Here is a 21,610-nt window from a genome sequence, read left to right as displayed (position 1 = left end):
CTACAACAACGCCACCTGTACGCGCCGGTTTTACGAGGCGGCGGAGAAGGGGGCAAAGCGCCCGGACCCGGCAATATGTTAAATTGAAACCGCCGCCCTTTACATTATTAACTCGACACAATGCTCTTTGAACTCGCAAAGGTAAATATTTGTTGCTGTTGTTGTTGCTAGAGTCAAATGCTCGTTCGTTTTCCAGGTCCCTTTTACCAAAATGCCGCCTACTTCGTGGCACGAACCCCACACTATTGTCGGATAAATAAGTCGGAAAAGGACGTAATTTGTGTAAAATTGGAGCTTTTGTCCTCACTTAGCAGCGGATATGAACATCCACAGTTTTCAATTTTGAAGAATCCGGATAAACAAATTCAACATAAAACCACTTATAGTCCAGAAAACGATAAATGGTCACAAGCGTTTGTTGGTTTTTTGAACAAGTGAAAAAAAATGAGTCCTACGTTTCAACACGAAGTATCATTCAAATGCATTATAAACAAAGGGTTATTATAAAGTTTATCTGTAATAGCAACAAATAACAGGACTTGATTTTTCTTCTCATTGTGTGAAAATTCTGAAATAATTTCCAAAAAGAAGCAGCAATTCAAGAAATTTGTGAAATCAGAAAAGGAAGAGGACACAAGATGAGATGAGAACGAAGGGAGTAGACTAGGGATCGGCAACCTATTTTGGCCGCTTGTCAAAATCAATGCAAGTATTAAAACAGCATTTTAGTTAATAATAAGATATATTTTATTAAGAAAATAATTACAAACATAGTTGAATAAACTTTCTTTACGATACCAATGGCTCCCCTGATGTTGAACTTGTGATGTCAATTTAGTCAAGTCTGGTTTATAGTTAGTAGTTTTAAGTTGAACAAAAGCATCTGAATTTTCAGTAGTTAACCTGCTTCTGTTTTTGTTTAAAATAATTTTTTTTTGTGAAAATATTTGCTCACATTTATAAGTGGACCCGCATGTGGACAATTTTTTAAAATAATGAAAACCATGTAGAAAGTGATGCCCAACATGTTGAAATTATGCTTTATGATAAATGTAAACATTTCTCCATATTTCTTAAGGCCTTGAAACCGACTTTCATATTCACTTTTAATGGCCCAAATCCAACTTTCGAACATATTTAGATTGCGATATTATCTTTTTAATGTTCTGTTTTTAACAAAAGAAAGAAATGAATTGTTTTAGTTTCAAATAATATCAATTTTGAAGTAAAACTCTTCCATTCCATTTTCAAAATTGTGTGGTTATTTCCTTGGGGTTGTAGTTTGAAATCATGTATGTTAAGAACAAAAGTCTTAAAAAACCATTGTTCATCAATGAGTTCGAGATCATTTTCACCGATCTACAAATCTATTAAGAACTTTGCCTCAAATTAACCAGAAGGTAATAACAAATCTTCATATTACGATTCAATTTCCTCCAAAAAAGCTTTAATACGCCTGTGTATTAATGCTGATCGCGTTATTATTATGTTTACGATCTTAATAACTTATTCCATCATATCCTTAAGTTGTTATGAAGATGCCTTTGCAAATAAATTTTCTTCATATATGATATAATGAAACGATAAAAGTGAACGGCAGTCCATTTTCCATTAGTTTTACAAATTAAACAGTTTTTCCTCTCATACTTTGAGCACCGCGACGTTGTTCTGTTCTAGCTGATTCTCTCAATTATTTGTTTTTTATTTGTGAATGCATTGAAGAAGTGTTCGAAACAGTTTACGAATGCGATTTCCAAAAACTCGCAGTCTGTAAATGGTTTTTCGTTGGTACCAATGCTAAGAGCTGCAACAAAGCTGGCAAACGTAGCCTGATTGTTGTCATTTAACTCACATCTTTATTATTTGGAGAAAAGTGTCGCCGGCGGTAATTATATTTGTACATAAAGTACATATCCGTTACGATTTACCGCTTTCGATACACCTATACTTTTCTGTGCACACATCTTGAATTTTTTCCTTTTTGTTTGTTCATTGCATTTTTTTTAATGTTAATATTTATTTCACTAGGTCACACTTTGCAACAAAAATTTTGTGGGAAAAAAATTATATATCTATACTTTAATTTCGAAAACAAAGTGAGTCACTTGAAATAACCAAATGCACGGGCATATGTTGCCGACACCTGGAGTAGACTATCAGTTTAGAACAGTTTGCTTGGAAAAAAAAGCTAACACAGTGAAAACCAAAAAAGCTAAGTAATACATAGGACTCCAAAATGTTGAATGCTCCGAAACACTTCTTACTATACTGCAATATAATTTAATTAAAGAAGCTGGGTTCTTAAAACCATGACTAGCCTCTACATTGCACTCGAACAACAATTTAGAGTTGGGAATAACTCCTAAGTCTTTAACAACTTTAAAACGATTTAATTGTATATTGTTGAACTTTAAATTCAAATTAGGATGCTTCGAGAGAGCTCAGAAAAGACTATGTAGTGACATTTATCAATAATTCAGTGGAGTCGATTCAGAGTGCAGTACTCAGAATATCTGTTTAATGATAGTAGAAATCTTCAGGTCATCAGCGTACTGTGAGAATCCAGAAAAGAAGTTCCTATATCATTTAACCCTTCGGAGCAGCAGAAGTTTCATTCAAGCAAGCCGATCTTATTCTATTAGTTGCAACATACACGTTTCTATCAAGCAAATAAAGGTCTAGAAGCCTCCCCTGCAATATGAGTCTGTTAAACAACGCTGACATCTCTACCATTAACCATTCTCCATAACAGACCGACCGTTGTAGAAATCATGTTGGTTGCTGTCAACATACAATGTTTCAAAATATTTTTTGCAGGATGTGATATCTGTTTTAGCTATACATTTAATAATTTTTTTAAGAAAAAAAAACTGAACAGGACTTGCTTGAATTTCCCCAGTAGACAATACCAAACGTATCAAAAATATAGTAACTTAAGAGTATTGTACGACATATTATATAACATATTATACAACATTATTTAGTAAAAAATCTTTTTACTTGGCTACAGTTATAACGCCCCTTAGCGATATAGTTATGAACTCGAAAATTATTTCCAGTATTTTTTTTGGTCAGTTTAATCGTTACCTTTTTACCACTACCGCGTTTATTTGCCCACCATGTACGTATGTCAGAGGTACATATTTGTTAAAAGTAGTCAATAAACTAAGGCTGACATCCCTTAATAATAATAATAGATTTCCAGATCTTGTCTTTAGGTTTTTCTAGTTTAGAAGCAAAGAAGACAAAGGTGAGTCTTTTAACAGCTCTCACTTAGCTGTCAAAAATTGGAATAAGTAAAAGACTCGAAAATATACCGATTTCCACGTGGTTGATGACTTTTTCCACAATTTTTCGAAAATGCCTACCTGGTTGGGTTTCTTACTTGGGTAAGAGTTGAAGTTAAAAATTCGGAATCAACGAGCGAAAAAAAAAAACAAAAATAAGGTTACAAAAGCCCGTCATGTTTTCAATGTACTATTAGCTAATATTCTCTATAACCTGGAGTATATCTATCATCCACATTACGAATCAAAACACAAAATCAAGCTCCGCGCCATAAAAGGGGGTTAACGACATCCAAATAAGTCGGTAATTTATCATTCACCCCGTTTTGGCACCGTCACCTTCTCCCCTTCCCACCCTCAGCCCCGTTTTAATCAGATTAAACTCTATTTTAACGAATTAGTTGTGTTATCAATATAATTCCGATTTCCCTCGGATTCTCATTAATCTGAAAAGTTTCGCATCGAGGCCGAAATTAAACGTCATTAGCATAAGTGCCACCCCTATCAATCGCTTTAAAAGAGACCCACGAACTCTGGACACGTGTATTTTCTTTTTTAATTATTCTAACCACCGGGCTTTCCTTGAGTGGCGTGATCGACCCTTGTATGCGTGATTAAGTATAACTAGTATCGTAAATAATCCATAAAAAAGACATTAACGAACGTTGTAAATCTAAACGAGGGGGTCCAATTCGAAAATTGTGCCCCGTAAATTATATACAATCGCTACAAACGAAATTTATGCTCAAAAGAATGGCGGCTTGTTAACGTCACGTCCCATGTTGCATTGCGTTGAATCTACAAACACTGTAAATCGCATTAAACTTGCAAGATAAACAAAAAACTGATTAGAATGTTCTGGATCCACAAATGAGTCGTTGAATGGCAAAAGTCTCGAGTCCTTGGGGACTTTAAGTATAACGGTGACGACGGAGGTTGTTACCACCCAATTGTTTCCCGCATTTTATCATTAAATTTCCGTAAATTCGGAGGAAAAATCTGACCCCTAGATAAATAAATAAAAGGAATGGTAATAGCTATCTGGAAAACCATTTCGGAAGCTTTGGAGAGCTTAAATAATGTAGCCCTGGGGACGACTTGAACTTTATCGAATTTTACAAAATATAAACAGATGCACAATCAATTAAATTAGAAAGCTATCTAAGCTATGAGGTAACTTACCGATAGCAGTAAACCAACATAAAGGTTCGTAAGTATCCTTAATAACATTTATAATATTTATAAGCTTTTTTATTTCTAAAAATAGAGGAAACACTCTTGACGTAAATATACAAGTAGAATAATTACACAACGTAAAGATATAAGCAGTAAATTTTAAAAATATGTGCGACTTTTTTATGAAAAACAAATTTTATAAGTAATATAATTCCAGTTATTTTTTATCCGTTCGCAAATTATAAATGCGTGGTACTCCAAAGTTTTGAGTAGCACTCAAATTCGACCCGTGGGTTAATACTCTCTCAGAAGTTACAGCGAGTTGTAATATTGTGCTTTCTTTTCATTTCATAAACAACATTTCTAAAGAGGAGAATTGACCCTAACACCACCGCTTTGTGAACGAATGCAGGTGTGGTATTATATTGTTGACTACAAGTTATTGACTGAAAAATTGTGCTTAGAGATACATTGCTATTAAATGCAAAAACGATAAAATACAGAATAAGAGTAATTTGCAGTTTTTATTACAAAAACTGTTGAAAAAACTCCGTGGGGTAACAACATCCGTTGTCGCCCGGTATACCAGAGTCCTCGAACATACAAGACTTACGTGTTAAATACTGGATGTAAGGAAAATCCGAATAGTTACCTGTAATACGAAGTATGGATTAAATAACTAACTTGTGAATGAACTCGCAGACATACCAACAGCAGGCCGACGCAATAGTATTGATAAAATTTGATAAAACATATCGTTTATGTAAAAATAAGGGGCTACTGCTCTTCTCTCAGATAAACTCATAAAACCAAACAATTATTACAACATTTAATTTCTTCTTTTTCAAGTTCTTACCGTTGATATAAATTTTCGGTATAAACGGAAGTACCGATATCCTTAAAATATCCCAATAGACTTTAGTATAATACAAAAAAATAAAATTATGAGTAATTATAGTTTTTCAATAACAAATCCACAGAGTTCACAGCGGGATTATCAACCAAAAAGTCGCTTCTTCGCGTCAAAAGTTTGTTTTCAAATTTGAACTACAACTTTTCAAACTACCTAATTATATGATTGTTACAAATGCAGAGCGTTTTAGATTTTTCTGGACAGGAACAGACATGCGAAATTAAACATTGAAGTTTGAGGTAGTTAGGAAGTTTTTAAGCGAGCAATATTTTATAATTTTGTAAATTTACTCGATTATTGAAAGTGAATGCCCTATATATCACTTAATAGTTAAATTGGTCATTAAAAGACAATTTCAACGACATACAATAATAGAGTTATAAAATAACCGTTTCGAAATCACTGATCACCATATTGATTGAATAACTAATCTTATTGCCAAAAATGAAAAATATGAAACTAGTATTCTATGCTGTTGGACATTGCTTATTAGTATTGGTAAACAAATAAAGCAAAACTAAATAATTTTGATATATTTATAAGCAATTGACAGGTGACCAATTTCAACTCTTAGAAGTCATTAAAATTGTCTCTTAATGCTCAAGGCAATATAGCATATTATAGAATAAGGCAAAATAAGCTTTAGCTTATTATTTGGTATATATAATAGCTGTAAAGTACTAAAAATATTCTCACTGACACTGACACTTTTCGTTTGTGTGACGGATGTCTTGGAACGCACTCTACGAATATGAAGTTTGTATTTTTTTTGCAGATCTTCATGCCGCATTATATTCAGGAAGTTCCAACTTCCAAAATGATATTAAAAATATGATTTAACTTCAAATAAGATGACGTCATTTGTACTTAAGATTCGAATGTGATTGCCGAAAAGACGAATTTGCCGTTACAAAAATTAAACTAAAATTCAATTTAGCCGACGATTTACTCGAAAATGTGATGCGTATCTTATTGTGGATTACTTAAATGAAAACGCGTTTTCATTTAAAAATCGTTGCTTGGTGAGCGTTTTCTCGAAGGTTCGTCGACTAAAAAATTTACATAATCGCCCGATCGTATTGCCTCCAAAATTCCAAGGAGGAATTATTCAGCGGCTTAAAAAAAGCTGCACAGAAAAAGCGGAAAGAAGAAACGGAGAAGGCGAGGAAACGACAAAAAGACAATAACAATGAATTTAGCGCGACGAAACCTTGGCGAATAATGAGAAAATATAATTTAAATATAAATAGAAATTACCTGAAAACATGATTTGAAACGTCCAAGTACAAACACGGTCATAGGCTGAAACTTATTATAAACTTTTTATAATTAAATTAAAAATATTCCTGGTACTGCGAAAAACGAAAAACGCGGGGTATTCGCTTTAATTAAATTGGGAAGCAATTTTAATAGCAAAGTCTCGAAATTTATTTACTCTAGGATACGGTGCTCGTAGTTAAGAACAGTCCCGGTAATCAACGAGTTTAATTAAGACTACCACAATCCTCGTGGATCGAAATTCCAGGGACCATAAAAATATAAATAGTTATAAGGAGAGTTCACATTTATGTTTATAAGAGTAAAAAGGTGCAACAAAACTTGACATCCACGTTCCACTCTTTTCATGGATTTGTTTCGCGGCCCGCGTCATCGAACGCCACTTCCAAAGAAGGAAGAAGGACGCAGGACAGACGGAGAAAGACATAAATCCCGGGAGACATAGATTAGGGGATCAGCCGAGATGGTGCGCGAGATTAATGATGAGATGATTCTGCCCCCATTTCGACAGCGGAAATCTCCGTTAAACAAATCCACATAACTTTCATGACAAAAAACATTGGGGAGCTACATAACACAATAACAACAAGAAACCCGAAGTGAGAGTCGCATACCCCTAAATTGTGAAAATTAATTCAAAAAATTCAAAATATTTACACTTCTCTCTTGCAACTGCTAAACAAAATGTTTAACTATTATTTAACAATATATTAATTGCATCTGATCCTGTTAAAACATTCAACTATTGGGAAATAGGGTTGAACCTCCTTTCCAAAAAAACAGTTTACAAAATCTGCGTCATACCATTAATAAACTTATTTCTAATTTTCAGATTTATGAAGACGTTATTCAATACAATATGGTAATTGTATCGTAATGGCAAAACTAATGAAAATAAAATTGTCAAGTGAATATTTTACAAACAACAAATTACCTTAAAACGTTTTTCTTGCTAAATAAATAAACTTTATACAACACATTTGAACCAATTAAAATATTGAGTAAAATATCTTATTCATGTTTGAATAATAATCGATAAAAAGGAAACAAATTAATTAAATTCAATTAATTTTATATAAAAATAATGTTTACGGTTCACATTCCGTACTGTTTTACCAACAAGGTGAAAATTCTTAATATTACTAACAAAACTTAGTTTACTAAAACAACGGCAGTTTGTTTCAATAATGAAGAAAAAATATATTAATAGAAAATTAAAAACTGTACAATGTTAATTACTACAGAAAAGGGAAGATCAAAAAGAGAAAGAATAGATCTTATATGTTGTTTCCACTTAAGCAAAATGTAAAAATAAATCAATCATTGAACTTCTAACAGAGATTTCTTTAGCTTCTTTTGAAATATAAAAAACGAGTCAGTTAAAACAAATGATAGTGCGTTTATCTGATGACAAATAACAATATTCTGAAAAAAATAGTTTTTATGTTTAGGTAATGTTCATGTACCTTTGTGCAAATTTTGAAGTTGAACATCAGTTCGAAAGGAAATTTTGTTACATAAATAAGAAGGAGGAGATTGGAATTAATCTTATAAATAAATCTATTTCATGAATTCTGCATCTTCCGAGTTCTTTAGGAGTCTGTACACTATGCCACAATTATGTGGTAAATGTGATAAAACAAGAGAGTCGCAAAGCTCTTTTGTGATATGCATTTCATCCTAGATAGTGCCCATGAGATATATTACATTTAAAGCAAAATAACATTTTTTAAAAATATATGATATATGGGTGTAAATCCTAAGTTGTGAATTAATGCCTAAACTTTCAACCTCGAGGAATAGGTTATTTAATAGCTATGACGACAGTACAAACATTTCGTTAAAAATATGTTCTTCATTTGCGGCCATTTTAAAGATTGGGGACATTTAACATTTCACTTCGAAACATTAACTTTACTATAGAAGGAATTTAGCTAAACATTTTACAAAAGTTTCGGAATTCATAAAAACCAAAAAAAAAGTAGATATCCCGCATAGTTTTATCTTAGGGCAAAATGAAACACCCAGACCGAAACCAAACCCATTCATCGCGTCCAGTAATATATGGTTATTTGATCCGGGAAAAAGTAAAAAATCACCACCCGAAGCAGAAGCTCCTCTTTTACATTTCTTTACATTTCCTTTTATCAAACTTTATCATCGGGCCTTTTTTCCTCTGCGTGGAAGCGTTTGGTTTCCGAGGCCGCATATTTTAAGACGCAAGGATCATAAATCTATCTCGGCCGATCTCATTCATCATGCTACGAATGGTATAGCAGGTAATTTTGGGGCTGGAGGAAATAAAAGTTGATACTGAAAGCGCCACAGGCGTTCCCTATGGCAGATAATAATGACGGAAAGAAGGTACAATTATTGTCGCAGTCGCCTGTGCTAAATCGTTTTGCATTCTGCGCTGAGAACTGCGACATAGAAAGAGAAATGTAAAGAGTTCCCGTGGTGTAATTAATTTGCTAGCTAGGAGTATTGGGGATATAATGTCCCCTAAGGCGCAACGCCTATTTTTTATTAATAGATTTCAAGTAAAGTTTTCGGCAAGGGATTGCTGTTTGATATTATTAAATTATTTGAAGTCCACTTGAAAAATGGAGGTTTATTGAAATTTAAGTTGCTACTTTATTCGAATTCAATTGTGCGTAACTTTTTATATAACACAAACAGAATTACTTTACTTTTTGATAATCAGAGCTTTTTATAGAACACGTTTTATTACAGGATAGCCAGTATAGTCTCTTTATATACTCTATCAACTATTTCTAATATTTCTTTATAGTGAAGTCAGATTATTAGCTCGCACTTGATTACGATTACTTTAAAGAAATGCCCCTTTGGCTAAGAAAATTCTAAAATCTTTAAAAATCTAATCAAAATAATTTTAAATTATGTAAAAAAAATACAACAGCGTAAAATCACTTTGAGGATGACCATTAAAAATTCTTCGTTCTTTTTAAATTGTTTTTAAAGTTAATAGAGTCTTATAAAACAAAGTTAACTAATTTTATAATTAACTAGTAAGAACTAATTAAAAGGTAAGTTCGTAGATGATTTGAGTTTTAAGGTAATTTATATTTACTGAGTTTTCAATGGATGAACGATGCTTATTGCAACAAAAGAAGTAAATTTATTTTTTTGAAAAAATATATTAATTTGGATCTCATTTTAAATGGGTATCATATGTTTGGATGTTTTGAATTAGATTAGCCGGAACAAGACCATCAATCAACAAAGCAACAATAAAAAAAATATACGGGGTATAAATAAATTATAAATAATTAAATTAGTAATTAATTAAATAAATAAGTATTGTTAAAATAAATATTGACATTAAATTAGTCGCGAAAAGTTTCGATTATTTATCTTTGCAGTGAATTTTATACAAAAATTATATTAAGATATAGTTTTTAAATTTTGGATAAGTTATCAAATAAAAACGATACACGAAATATTTCAAAAAGGTTCAGTGTTTGCACCAATGCCCCCGAAAATTTCTGGAAAACTTGCAGCTTCACTGACTTTAAGTTCCGTTTTAGAGAATGTAATGTTTGTACCTACCGATGGAGTCCGAAAATTAGCTTTTCCGTAAATGATATTACATTTTCAGCTTTTAGACTATAAACTGGCACAAAATTTCGCTGGATAAGCAAGCAACTACCGCCAAAAACAACTAGAAAAAGTAATTTGTTGCCAACTCTAGCATGAGACCTCAAGCCTTATTGGCAAAGTAAATTGACGATTAAAATGTTTTTCAGCCGAAATATCCTGAATCCAATCAAATATCCAATACAAATATCATATGTTTTATAATGTAGAAAGCATTCAATAAAAGTAAACCCGAACCATTTTACCAAAGTAATTACAAAGGAAAATAAGCGGAAATGTTTCAACATATTGTTCTTATATCTTTCCAATATTTTTTTTAAAAAGTAACAAATTAAAGCATTTAATATTTATGTAGTTTTCTAATGTTACTAGTATAGTTTTCGAAAATGATAAACCACTAAATTTAAATTGTTCAGTTTTGCCTCTCAATAGTACTAACAGCGGTGCGGGGAAAGAGGTAGGTAGTTGCTGGATTGGACTCGATTGATTCACCTTATATATAGGGTGTTTAAAAAAGACGCGATAATATTTGAGGAGACGATTCATCAGATCATTAAATGAAAAAAGTTCCCATAAATGTAGATCCGGAAACTACGGGTTTCAAAATTACAGAGTAATTTTTTCATAATGTTTTTAGATTTGATTCGATTCACAGAGCACATGTGAGTGATCCTACAGTCCTTAAAACTAAAGGCCGAAATTCCCAGGGTGCCGCAATAGATCACTAGCTCGCACCAGAAGACCGGGATCTCGGTTACACACAATAACTGTTGTTTCTAATTGAATTGCAGGAAGTAATAATTTCATTTCTTCTAAATTTTCCACAGGAGTAAAGTAAACCAAGTACTTTAGGCGCCCCCAACAGGAAAAAATCCAGAGGGTTGACATTCGGGGATCGTGCAGGTCATAATTGAGGTCTACCTGGTCCAGTCCATCGAATTCCGTATCCTAGTGTCAAAAACTTATGACTAAAATGCGCTGGTGTGCCATCGTGTATAAACCACATGACATTTCTAATTGCCAATCTCCAGAAATCCATGAAACGTGTGTGACAAAAAGTTGCGAAACATCATTTCGGTAAGTCTTCATCGTAGAAACACCGGTCCAGTTAGGCAGTCACCCACCATCCCAATCCAAGCATTCAACATGAACGGAACTGAGCACCATAAATGGTTATTATGAAAATTTCTTATTACATTTCTTGCAAAACGTGCTTCTTCGTTCAACCATTATGCGTAAAAACCCGTTGACACAATGCGTGAACAAAAATCATCTGAAGGAGTGATTGAACGAGTTTGATATGGAGTGGATATAACAAATTGTTCTTGAGAATTTGCACAACAGTTCCATTACTTACATTCATGTTCAGCACATCCTTTTCCAGCTCTACAGTTCTTGCTGTTTTGGCCTTCATGTTCCCCCACTTAGTTTTATTGTGCTTCATGAAGGCGTCGATGAATGCTTTCGGAAAATTTTCTATCAAGTGCAATACCATTAGGAAGTTTTTCAGTACACAGCCGTGTAATGCATTGTCATCAGCAAGTCCATAAATAAAGTGCATATTGGCCATCTCGGTATTCGTATAGCGATTGATGTTATGCAACTTCAATATTAGACAGATAGATATAAAATACACATTCGAATAACACCTTGTTGCAGGTTGATAAATATTATTTTTATTCGAATTGGTCTCAAATATTATTATAAAACGAAGCAAAATATGAAAAAAAATTAAGAGATGAAAAGTAGTAGACTTAGTTATCTTGGTTAGGACTAAGTCAGTCCCTTAACACTAGAAACAACGTTGTCAAATTTGGTAAATTTTGGTAATACCTGCCGCAATTAGTCAACTGAAACCGCTGTGGTGCCACGCGGCGTCGTGTATTTTTTACACGTGGATTCGGCTTAAGCCACTATATCGAGAGACGACGAGAACACACGGTATTTTTTTTGGTTTTCAATGTCGTCGTATTGTAATTAATCGATCAATCCGATTCGTGTCGCTCGACTAAAATCACCTCACGTGTCTGCCCGTTATTATTAATGGAACGGAAGCCGACAGGAAAGTTTGGCAAGTTAATTTTCGAAATTTCATTATTCGATAACTTTCGGTGTGGCATCACAAAAAACTGAACGTTATTAATCTCCCGAAATATTAACTCTCCCCCCCCCCATATGATACGGATCCGACGGAAAACGCTTAAATAAACGACCCCGTCGGCTTTTGACACGTTAATCGCGCCATTTTTATTCACGGCAACCGTGGCTGGATGTAAGAAGCATTCACGAGGGGGGTTTATAAATAAATATATATTTCTATTCACATATCACCGTCGTTTGATAAATGAAATGGACACGGGGTCAGTCCACGCGGTCAGTAAATGGACGATCTGTTCGGTTGGACGTGGACAATTTAAGGATCATATTTCATACGGGGCGAGGCTCCGACCCTGTTGCCGAGTCCAGTAATTTTCCGTTTTTTTTTTCAGATCGACCAAGTAAATTTTGCACCGTTCCAAAATGATTGTTTCCACGATAATCAGTTCGGACGCTTTCGGGTATTGTTACACTGTTTCGTTCAATTAAAATTCTAACTTAACTAGCTCAAATCTAAAAGATGGAAAGGAGAAGCGATAGATTGTGTGATTAGTTTCCTCCAAAGTCTCTGAAATTTGAGGTTTCATGTCACAAGTACCATAAAGTACCAGTTTGTGGTGCGTGGTTTGCAAGGTTCCGTTGATTGTCGGTAAGTTTGTGAGGGTCAAAGCAGGAGAACCTACCGAATCGAGGAAGGTCGTAGATGTTCGTTCAGGTCGAACCTTGCTAGTTCAGTTGGTCTGCATCACTTGAAATACAAGGTGAGGCAGAATAACGAGCGATTTTAAAAAGCCTATACAAAACAAAAAAATCTGTATTAAGTAATAAATCTATTATTTTCTTAAAGAACATAAAAAAGCACTAAAAATAAATCCGGAAAGATGATGTCGGTCCAGGCATACACATTCTGGCTAACGTCATCCCCAATTTTCTTAAAATATCCCATCATGTCAAAACCTCGTCCACTTATGAAATTCTTTGAAAATCTAGTTTCGTTTTACTTCGAGAAAGAGTTCATCGTACCCGTAAGGAAATAGACCTAATCAATAAATGTCTCTACATCTAGAAATTCCTTCTATCTTGTCTCCATCCGAGTTCGACACCCTTTCAAACATGATTCATGACAAAGCTTTAAATCTCCGCTTACCTTCTACCCAAAATCACATTCAGAAATTTGAAAAATTAAAGTCAACACTAGGGACACCATCAAACTCTTCTCAAGAACCAAACACTGTGATAAACCAACTCTCGGAAACGGAAAAATCAGTTCTTTCAAAAGATTCCAACTTTGTCCTTGCCCCACGTATTATCCCAAAAGAGGAAATCATCAACAGCTAATGAAATTCGATTTGAAACCGCAAAAATACTTAAAAAAACAAAACTGCCTAAAGCTAATATTGCAAAGCTTGAATGAATGAACACAAATGAATATCAGGAAATGATGAAAGATATTCTTACAGACGGATCATATCGCCAACTTCTACGTCTACGTCATCTATGAAACGCAACCTTAAATCTATCCCAATCCCTTCGACCTATTGTCAGCACAATTGGTTCTCCAACATATTCTCTAGCAAAAACTTTCTTCTATTTTTTCTATTCTCCAATTCCTGAAACTCTCACCATCATTTCAAATATAATGAAATCCGCGAATCTGAAACCAAACTTTTTCACCTTAATTGAAAAATTCTTGTCTGGAACATATTTTTCTTATAAAGGTCAAATTTTTGAACAGACGTCGAGAACAGCGATGGGTTCTCCACTGTCACCAGTCATCACGAATATATTTAAGGAAGCATTTGAGAAGAAAGCTCTCGACACCTTTCATCTAAAACCAAAATTATGGAAAGGCTACGTCAATGATACTTTTGTTATTTGGCCTCATGGTCAGGAATCCCAAGTAGATTTTCTTAGACATTTTAACACCTTAACATACGTTTTACCATTGAAATAGAAACTAATATATAATATAACTTAGATATTCTTATCAATAGAAAATCAGATCTAACCTTAACTCATTGCGTTTACAGAAAACTTACGTACACAGACGGATACCTTAATGCATAGTCACATCACCATCCGGTCCAAAACTCATCGGTTATCAACTCTCTTCTTTACAGAGCCGAAAAACTATCTCAGCCCTAGTCATTGAACCCATAATTAAAACACCCCTTTGCCCTTCTTTCTAATAATTTCCACATTAAAGATATTAAGCGTTCCATCACAAAATACACTTCATGCCAAAATTGCCCGCAAACAATGGAGTGTCAATGATCTGTGGGAAGAGCAATTCAAGACATTCGTTTACGATTTGTACAGATGAAGGAAAATAGATCCCACCACGAAGGTATTCAAAGAACTCCTTAGGGACTCTGACTTATCATTACATATTGATGAAGAATTGCAAAAAGAAAATATAGATAAATTATGAAAAGAAAAGAATCATTAAGTTTATATTAAATTATCAAGATCAGCTTACCAAATTTGTATTTCTTGGATCCTTAACCCTGAATAAGTAGCAAACAATTTAATTGAGCCCAATGTTTACTCTATAATGATAATGGCAGGGATTTCGTAAATGTAATTGTTACCTTAGTGAACATGTTCGAAGATAAAATCGCCCGCAAACAATGGAGTGTCAATGATCCGTGGGAAGAGGAAATCAAGAAATTCATGATATATAGTTACTTGGATAATTAAAAACAATTTGGCTAAATGGTCTGAGGGTTTACGATTTGTACAGGTGAAGGAAAATAGATCCTACCACAAAGGTATTCAAAGAACTACACAAAATATAGATAAAAATTGCATTTACTGAAGATGGCATATTTCGAACTAAACAAAATGACGCTGATGACAACCTGAAAAGGCGGATTTAGAAAACAATTTAAGTACCACCGAAGACGTCGACCATGTCGGGTAAGTTAATTCGTCAAAACCTATTTTATAATATGTATTGGTATTCAGATTATGGGTAGTTTTGTCAATTTGTCATGTAACATATTTTACTTGCCTTCAGAAAACTTAATGTCAAGGCGGCATTAATAGAGAGAGATAGAACTGCGAGTGCGCATGGATAAAAAAGCAGATACGATGTTAAGTTATACTATAAAGCAGTTTTCCTTGGTTACTGTTGGGCAAAATGTGATTATTCAAATTCCTGATGAAGACAAAGTCCGCGCTGCGCCTAAAAATATTATGGCTGTAGCCATTTCTGTATGTATGTGAATGTATACATAATTCTTTGATCTCTTACAACTGTTTGAAAGTGAATTTACACCTGCGGAAAATGTTCCGTCAACGTCCTTTTCGACGCGACAGTCCAAGCAAGACTTGCAAGAAAATGTGATTGCTAGAAACAATGCCAAAATAAAATGTGTCAATGTGTTTTAAGCAAAATCAAATGCACCAATAAATGTCATAGAACTTTTTCTTGTTGCAAACAAATTCCATTTAAAATTTTCTAATTCTAGTTATTATTGAGAAATAAAAGGAGCTTCTCATAGGTAAACGAGAAATTGACCTTTATATTTTAATATCTTTAAACAACACTAGAAAAAAATCAAAATGAAATCGGCGTATTTCGGTTCTTTGGCGTATCTTGATGAGATGAGTGATGAGAATGAGAATGAGAATTTCTCATTTCTTTTCTAATTTAACCATCTTGGACTTATTGTACATGTAAAAGGCTATGATTACAAAACCTTTGTGATTCACATAAAATTTACAATTTAACAACGTTTACCAAGGATAAATGTGTTACTAAAATTATCAAATTGTCATCTTGTTTTTCATTTTAAGCTATTAAGTTTTGTTAGAGGTGGTAGTTGATATCGCTGTGGAAGTTTTTTAATTTTGATTTTAAGTTAACCAACTGAATGGTTGAATCACCCCTTCAACTCACTCCGTGAATTTCAATTCATACTTCTTTGGCCGTTTTATCAACCACCTGTTTGGTTTTCTTTGGATATACTATCGTTAGCCAATGCTAGAGTATTTTTAAATGTTCTATGTCCTCCAACAAGCCTCGATCGATAGTATAACTAATGCGTATGTCCTCGGCCGAGTTGGCAACGTGGCGTCGCGTCTGTCGTTTCAATTCATCGCGCCAAATTCCCGAACAAACTGTGATTGATTGTTTTGCTTCCCGAGAGGAAGCAATGTAATATTTTTTATTTAAAAATTCCGGGAACAAAAACCGGTCGCAGATCGGTTCGAAATCGAAATAGGATCGGATTCGTGTCGGCTAACTTCATTTCCTCCATGTAATTTGTTTATAGGGTATATAGACGGTTTTCGAATTATCGTTCAACCGTAAACGAATTATCTCGTCCAATAATAGTGGATCGATAATATTCGCGTGTTCGTTAGACGATAAAGGAGCAGTTTTTAATTTCTTTTTTCCCGAAATATAAAAGAAATAAAAATTGGTTTTATGATTTTTCGAATACCGTTTGAAATTAATTGCAAAACTGGCAACACGGCAAATGCGAAGTAATATAGTAGGACTGGTATTAAAGAAAGCAAAACGCAAAATATATTAATAAATTTGGTTATATTGCGTACTGTATAACTGTAATTACGTATATAATAAATACATAATTAATAATATTAGTCATCAGAAAAGTCGTATCTGAGCAATCATTATCATCCAAGGATATAATTAATGGTTTTACGTTATCCCAAGTTTTTTATAATTATTTTCCACCTCAAATACATGATTAACGCATTCTTTATCTTTATATTTATATATCTTTTTTTTATAACTCGGCTCATCTGATTTCTATAAGACTCAAATCGCAGTAATAAGCTTTAAGGGGTATGTACCAGATTTTTTTGACCCGAAATAAATTTCATTACACAATTTGGTTATTAAAATTTCAAGTAGTTGTTTTTTTGTGCAAGTATCTTCATCCTGGCTAAGTAACTCTTGCCATACCTCATTTTTGCTGCTGATCGCTGGTACTTTTTGAACTAAAAAGCTGTGATAACTATCATACGGTTATTGAGTAAACTGCCTGGTGGGTGTTCAATGTATTTTCCCTTGAGCCACAGTATAAAAGAGTTATTCTTTTTCCTTTAGATGCAGGTACTTTTAAAATGCAGTTCGATGAAGAATTTTGTAACACTTTCTTTATAGTGTCATGGGTGTCGAACCAAGTTTCATCTGAATAATATATATTTCCTTTTTCTACGCAAAATTGATGAATTTGAGATAAATGTTCTTGTCTCCATTCCACCAATCCAATCCTTGGCCTTCTTTAATGCAACTACGCTTGTCAATATTTTTAAATGTAAATGATTACTTTCATATGTCGCATGCACTTCCCTGCGAAGTCACTTTGAATCACCATTCTTAAACACTTTCTATGCCATGTCTCATGGTTCCTTCCTTTCTAGTGAATCCTGCAAGTCATGACAATTAGGGTTATGGGTCTCGAAAATAAGATATTGTAAAATTACATTACTATTACTTATTACTATGGCTTACAATGAGTAAAATGAGTATGTTAGATTTCTTGCATATTTGGACATATTTTTCAACTTTGACGACACATTTGCAACAGATTCATGGTATCAATTATCAATCAGTAGCTGGAACCCTCAGGTTTCCTTTAAAACTCATTAGTCCCATTATCTGCCGGTCTAAATTCCTTTTTTAAGCAGGATGAGTTAATTTGTCGTAGTCTTAAGACACTTTCATATTCTTTGAGCCAAGTTGATATTCTGCTTGTTGAAACACATTTTTCTTGTAACGGTAAAATTTATGAACAAACCTCGGGAACAGCTATGGGTTCTTCATTATCACCAGTCACCCGGAAGGAAGCCGACACCTTCCATCTAAAACCAAAATTACGAAATCGCTACGTGAATTATACTTTTGTTACTTGGTCATTAATCCTTACGGGACTTTCTTAGCCATTTAAACTCTTGACACCCAAACATACGGTTTACCATTGAACTAGATACTAATAATAATCTCCCATTCTTAGATATTCTTATCAATAGAAAATCAGACCAAACGTTGGATCATTCTGATTACAAAAAACCTATACATGGTCGCATCACTATGGGGACCAAAAATCATCGGTTATAAACTCTCTTGTTTACAGAGACGTAAAACTATCTCAACCCGAGTCACTGAATGCAGAATTAAAACACCTTACATCTGCTCTTCCTATATAATCTAATTGCAAAATACACTTCATCACAACTTTCTTAAGAGTTTGAACGCAAACCCACACTTACCACTGTTTTCCTTCTTTACATATACATCATCAATGACTACATATCAAAAGTTCTCAGGAAATGTAACTTTTAAGCAACATGTACCACTTGTCTGAAAATCTGTTAACACCTTTCATCCAAGTCAGAGGCAAAATTCCGTTTGGGATTCCAGCAAATAAAAAAAAACATCATCACGCAATCATGAAACGGAACATCAAATGTTATTTGATAAAATTAAAAGTCTTGCATGTAATCAATTCTTCTACCAAAGAAAAGTCTGAGCATCCATAGAAAACACCAATATGGGAAACAGTCATGCCTCTCCTTTAGCTCCGCACCCACCAAACAATACATAAGCGGGTACAGAGTAGAATGCGAGCAAGTTTCAATCAAGCTTTGAAGAAGTCAACAGAATGATTGGCGAACCGTCAGCAAGTTTGATTTTTAAACAACGAATGCAGGGAGAATCCAGAAGATTTGTAAATAGTATTACAGTAAAAAACTAACGTGCCTCTTGGTACCTGTTCATCTTTGAATAAAGAGCAGGTAAGAGACTTACTTAACGTAAACATTACGTTGGCTTAAGGGAATATTTTCGAGCAGTTCTGGAATAACTTCTTCTGGGATTTATAGCTACGTACTTGCCCTAGATACTCATTCAAAAATTCAAAATAAAACATAATTTTGTTGTTCCCTTTCGAACATTATATGCTGATTATCTGTAGGCCAATGCCTGAATGGTGGCGATTAAAAATGTACTTAAAAAAAAAACATTCGTCTTATCAGGAAACAAGTCAAAATAGTGTCAGGTGCTCGGCAAAATCCTCTGAGCGTCAGTTTTTGGTACACTCAATTTTTCTACACACCTTCTATGTATCACAAAACATTTTTTAAATATTTTTGAGTACAAACATAAAAGTTTAATCGCAATAGAACAAAATTAATAGAAAAGTTATTTTACGTTTGGTATAAGTTGATTGATAGCGGCACTTTTAGTTTTACGAAAAAGTAGCGAGGTCGTATGTTCCTATCCTTTCAATAGTAGCCAAAATGGGACACATGCTAACTTTAGTTTGACCGGGGGTTTTACTCTCCGCCCAAAGAACGTTTAAGCGTTGCGACGCCGAGACAAAAAGTCGCTCGCGCAAGTTTACGAGGCGAAAACTCGCCCCCGGGGCAGGAGTTATCAAAGTTTAATTGGTTCTTTGAAATTTCCGGGGGCCTTCTCCGCCAAGTTATGCATAATCTTTCATATATCTAATTATCTTTCCAATTATACCGGCGCGTTTTAGCAACAGCAGGCCCGTGAGCCCCCAAATTAAACCAAATCGAATTCCGAACATGTATTGAGTGATGTTTAATGATGCCGGTACTGTATAAAGCATCGCGGAATATCTAATCACGGCCGAAGATAATATAACCTACGGGAACAAACGTCGCGAGGCAAACTATGCATTATCGATCGAAAAGCCACTGGTGCCGCGCTACGATGACAAGGATCGTTATTAAAAATAGAAAAAGTTCAAGATGTATTTACGTCGATTTTGTTTCTAGTAATTATGGTTATGGTCAAATAGATGTTAGAAAGTGAAAACTGTGGAATCTACGAACACTTAATGAGCTATGGTTATTATATTGGTTACATGATTTAAAATAATTGATGTTCGGTAAGACCACGAGTAGCTATATAGTTATTACTAAGTATTCTATTGCTAAATAATTAACGACAACAAATAATATCACCCCCCCCCATCTTCTAAATGCCGAGTAACACTTCCACGCCAGGAGGGAGGTAGGGGCATAACGGACTTGATAATGACACTTAGAAAGTGTTCTTACAAACACAGCAAAAACGAATGTTATCAACCTGTTATCAGAGCCGTTTACACCACTCAACCTCAGCGACAGAGAGTACTTGCCGTTCTCGAAGATGCTACCAACAGAAGGAAATAGGAACTTTACGGAAGGTTCCAAAACGATCTTCAAAACGACACGGTGATGGGTGTTTGGTTTTGGTAGGGTATGAAAAAATGTTAAATACAAAACTTGTAAAGATTGTTATGATGTACAATTTCAAATTACTTTCAGTATACAAGGTGGCTCAAATTTTATTTTTAATATGCTTTGAAATTCTTCAACTTTTTGACTAATAATAATACATAACCAAAGCTAGTAGTTTTTCCGATATGCTGTTTTTTCTAAAAAAAATACTAGTTGTCACACTTGCAAAAAAATTACGACAGCGAAATTAGTTTTGAAGGTAGATACTACAGAGTGTTGAAAATATATTTGGATCATTTTAAAATAAAAAATCTCGATTTCCTTAAATGGCACATCATTTATATAGTGCTATTTTTCCTGAAAGTACAACTATTATTCAGTATGTCGTATACCCCTTTTTAATACTTTTTGCTTTATTTTTACTTTTCCAATATTTATCCTTCCCTGTGTCTATGACCATTGCTATAATATTAGTTGGCCATGATAAAACTATTAGCCAACAGGGCTCTATTAAGATTAAAAAACAAGAGAAAGACGTAGGTAAATCAACAGAGAGATATTGGTGAAAATAACAGCCAAATTTTAAATTCACAGAAAAATTAAATAATATAATAATAAAAATAATAAAATAGCTGTTACTACAAATTAACTTATCTCCTTTCTAATTATTATTATGGTGCAATAAATGTTGAAAAATATACCATTCTAGTTGGATACCCATGAGTCTTTTTCGTATATTTTCTTTTACGTACCTTCGCAAAAATGGCGTTATTTTCCTACACGCGCCCCGAATCTTATTTTCTATATCTTCTGGTGTTGTAGGGGAATTTGCATAAACACGATCTTTAACATATTCCCACAAAAATAAATCTAGTGGAGTGAAGTCAAATTATCGATGGGGCCACCCAATAAAACTCTATACTTAGTTTTAATTTACTGACAGCATAATAAATTTTATAAATTTATTCTCACTTGTCCGTTAAAAAATTGACTATGTGATTTTGTTAGGGTC

General features: G+C 33.9%; 1 protein-coding gene across 10 annotated transcripts in view; it reads right to left on the bottom strand.

Moving 5' to 3' along the window:
* Window positions 1-21,610, bottom strand: part of LOC132698809 (tyrosine-protein phosphatase Lar) — a 1,212,853-nt gene that overhangs the window by 199,243 nt on the left and 992,000 nt on the right. For 9 of the 10 annotated variants that reach the window (XM_060665109.1, XM_060665108.1, XM_060665111.1 and 6 more), the window contains one exon: window positions 5,077-5,115. The exons of the other annotated variant lie outside the window; for it this stretch is intronic. In XM_060665109.1, coding sequence (XP_060521092.1) covers window positions 5,077-5,115 — 39 coding nt within the window. The remainder of the gene's footprint in view (window positions 1-5,076; window positions 5,116-21,610) is intronic. 10 annotated transcript variants of the gene reach the window in all.

The sequence above is a fragment of the Cylas formicarius genome, unplaced genomic scaffold (genome assembly GCF_029955315.1).
Source record: "Cylas formicarius isolate icCylForm1 unplaced genomic scaffold, icCylForm1.1 PGA_scaffold_2__14_contigs__length_35257938, whole genome shotgun sequence".
In the NCBI taxonomy this organism is placed as follows: Eukaryota; Metazoa; Arthropoda; class Insecta; order Coleoptera; family Brentidae; genus Cylas; species Cylas formicarius.
The sequence above is the reverse complement of the archived record's forward strand: the minus strand, read 5'-3'. Positions and strand labels throughout refer to the sequence as shown.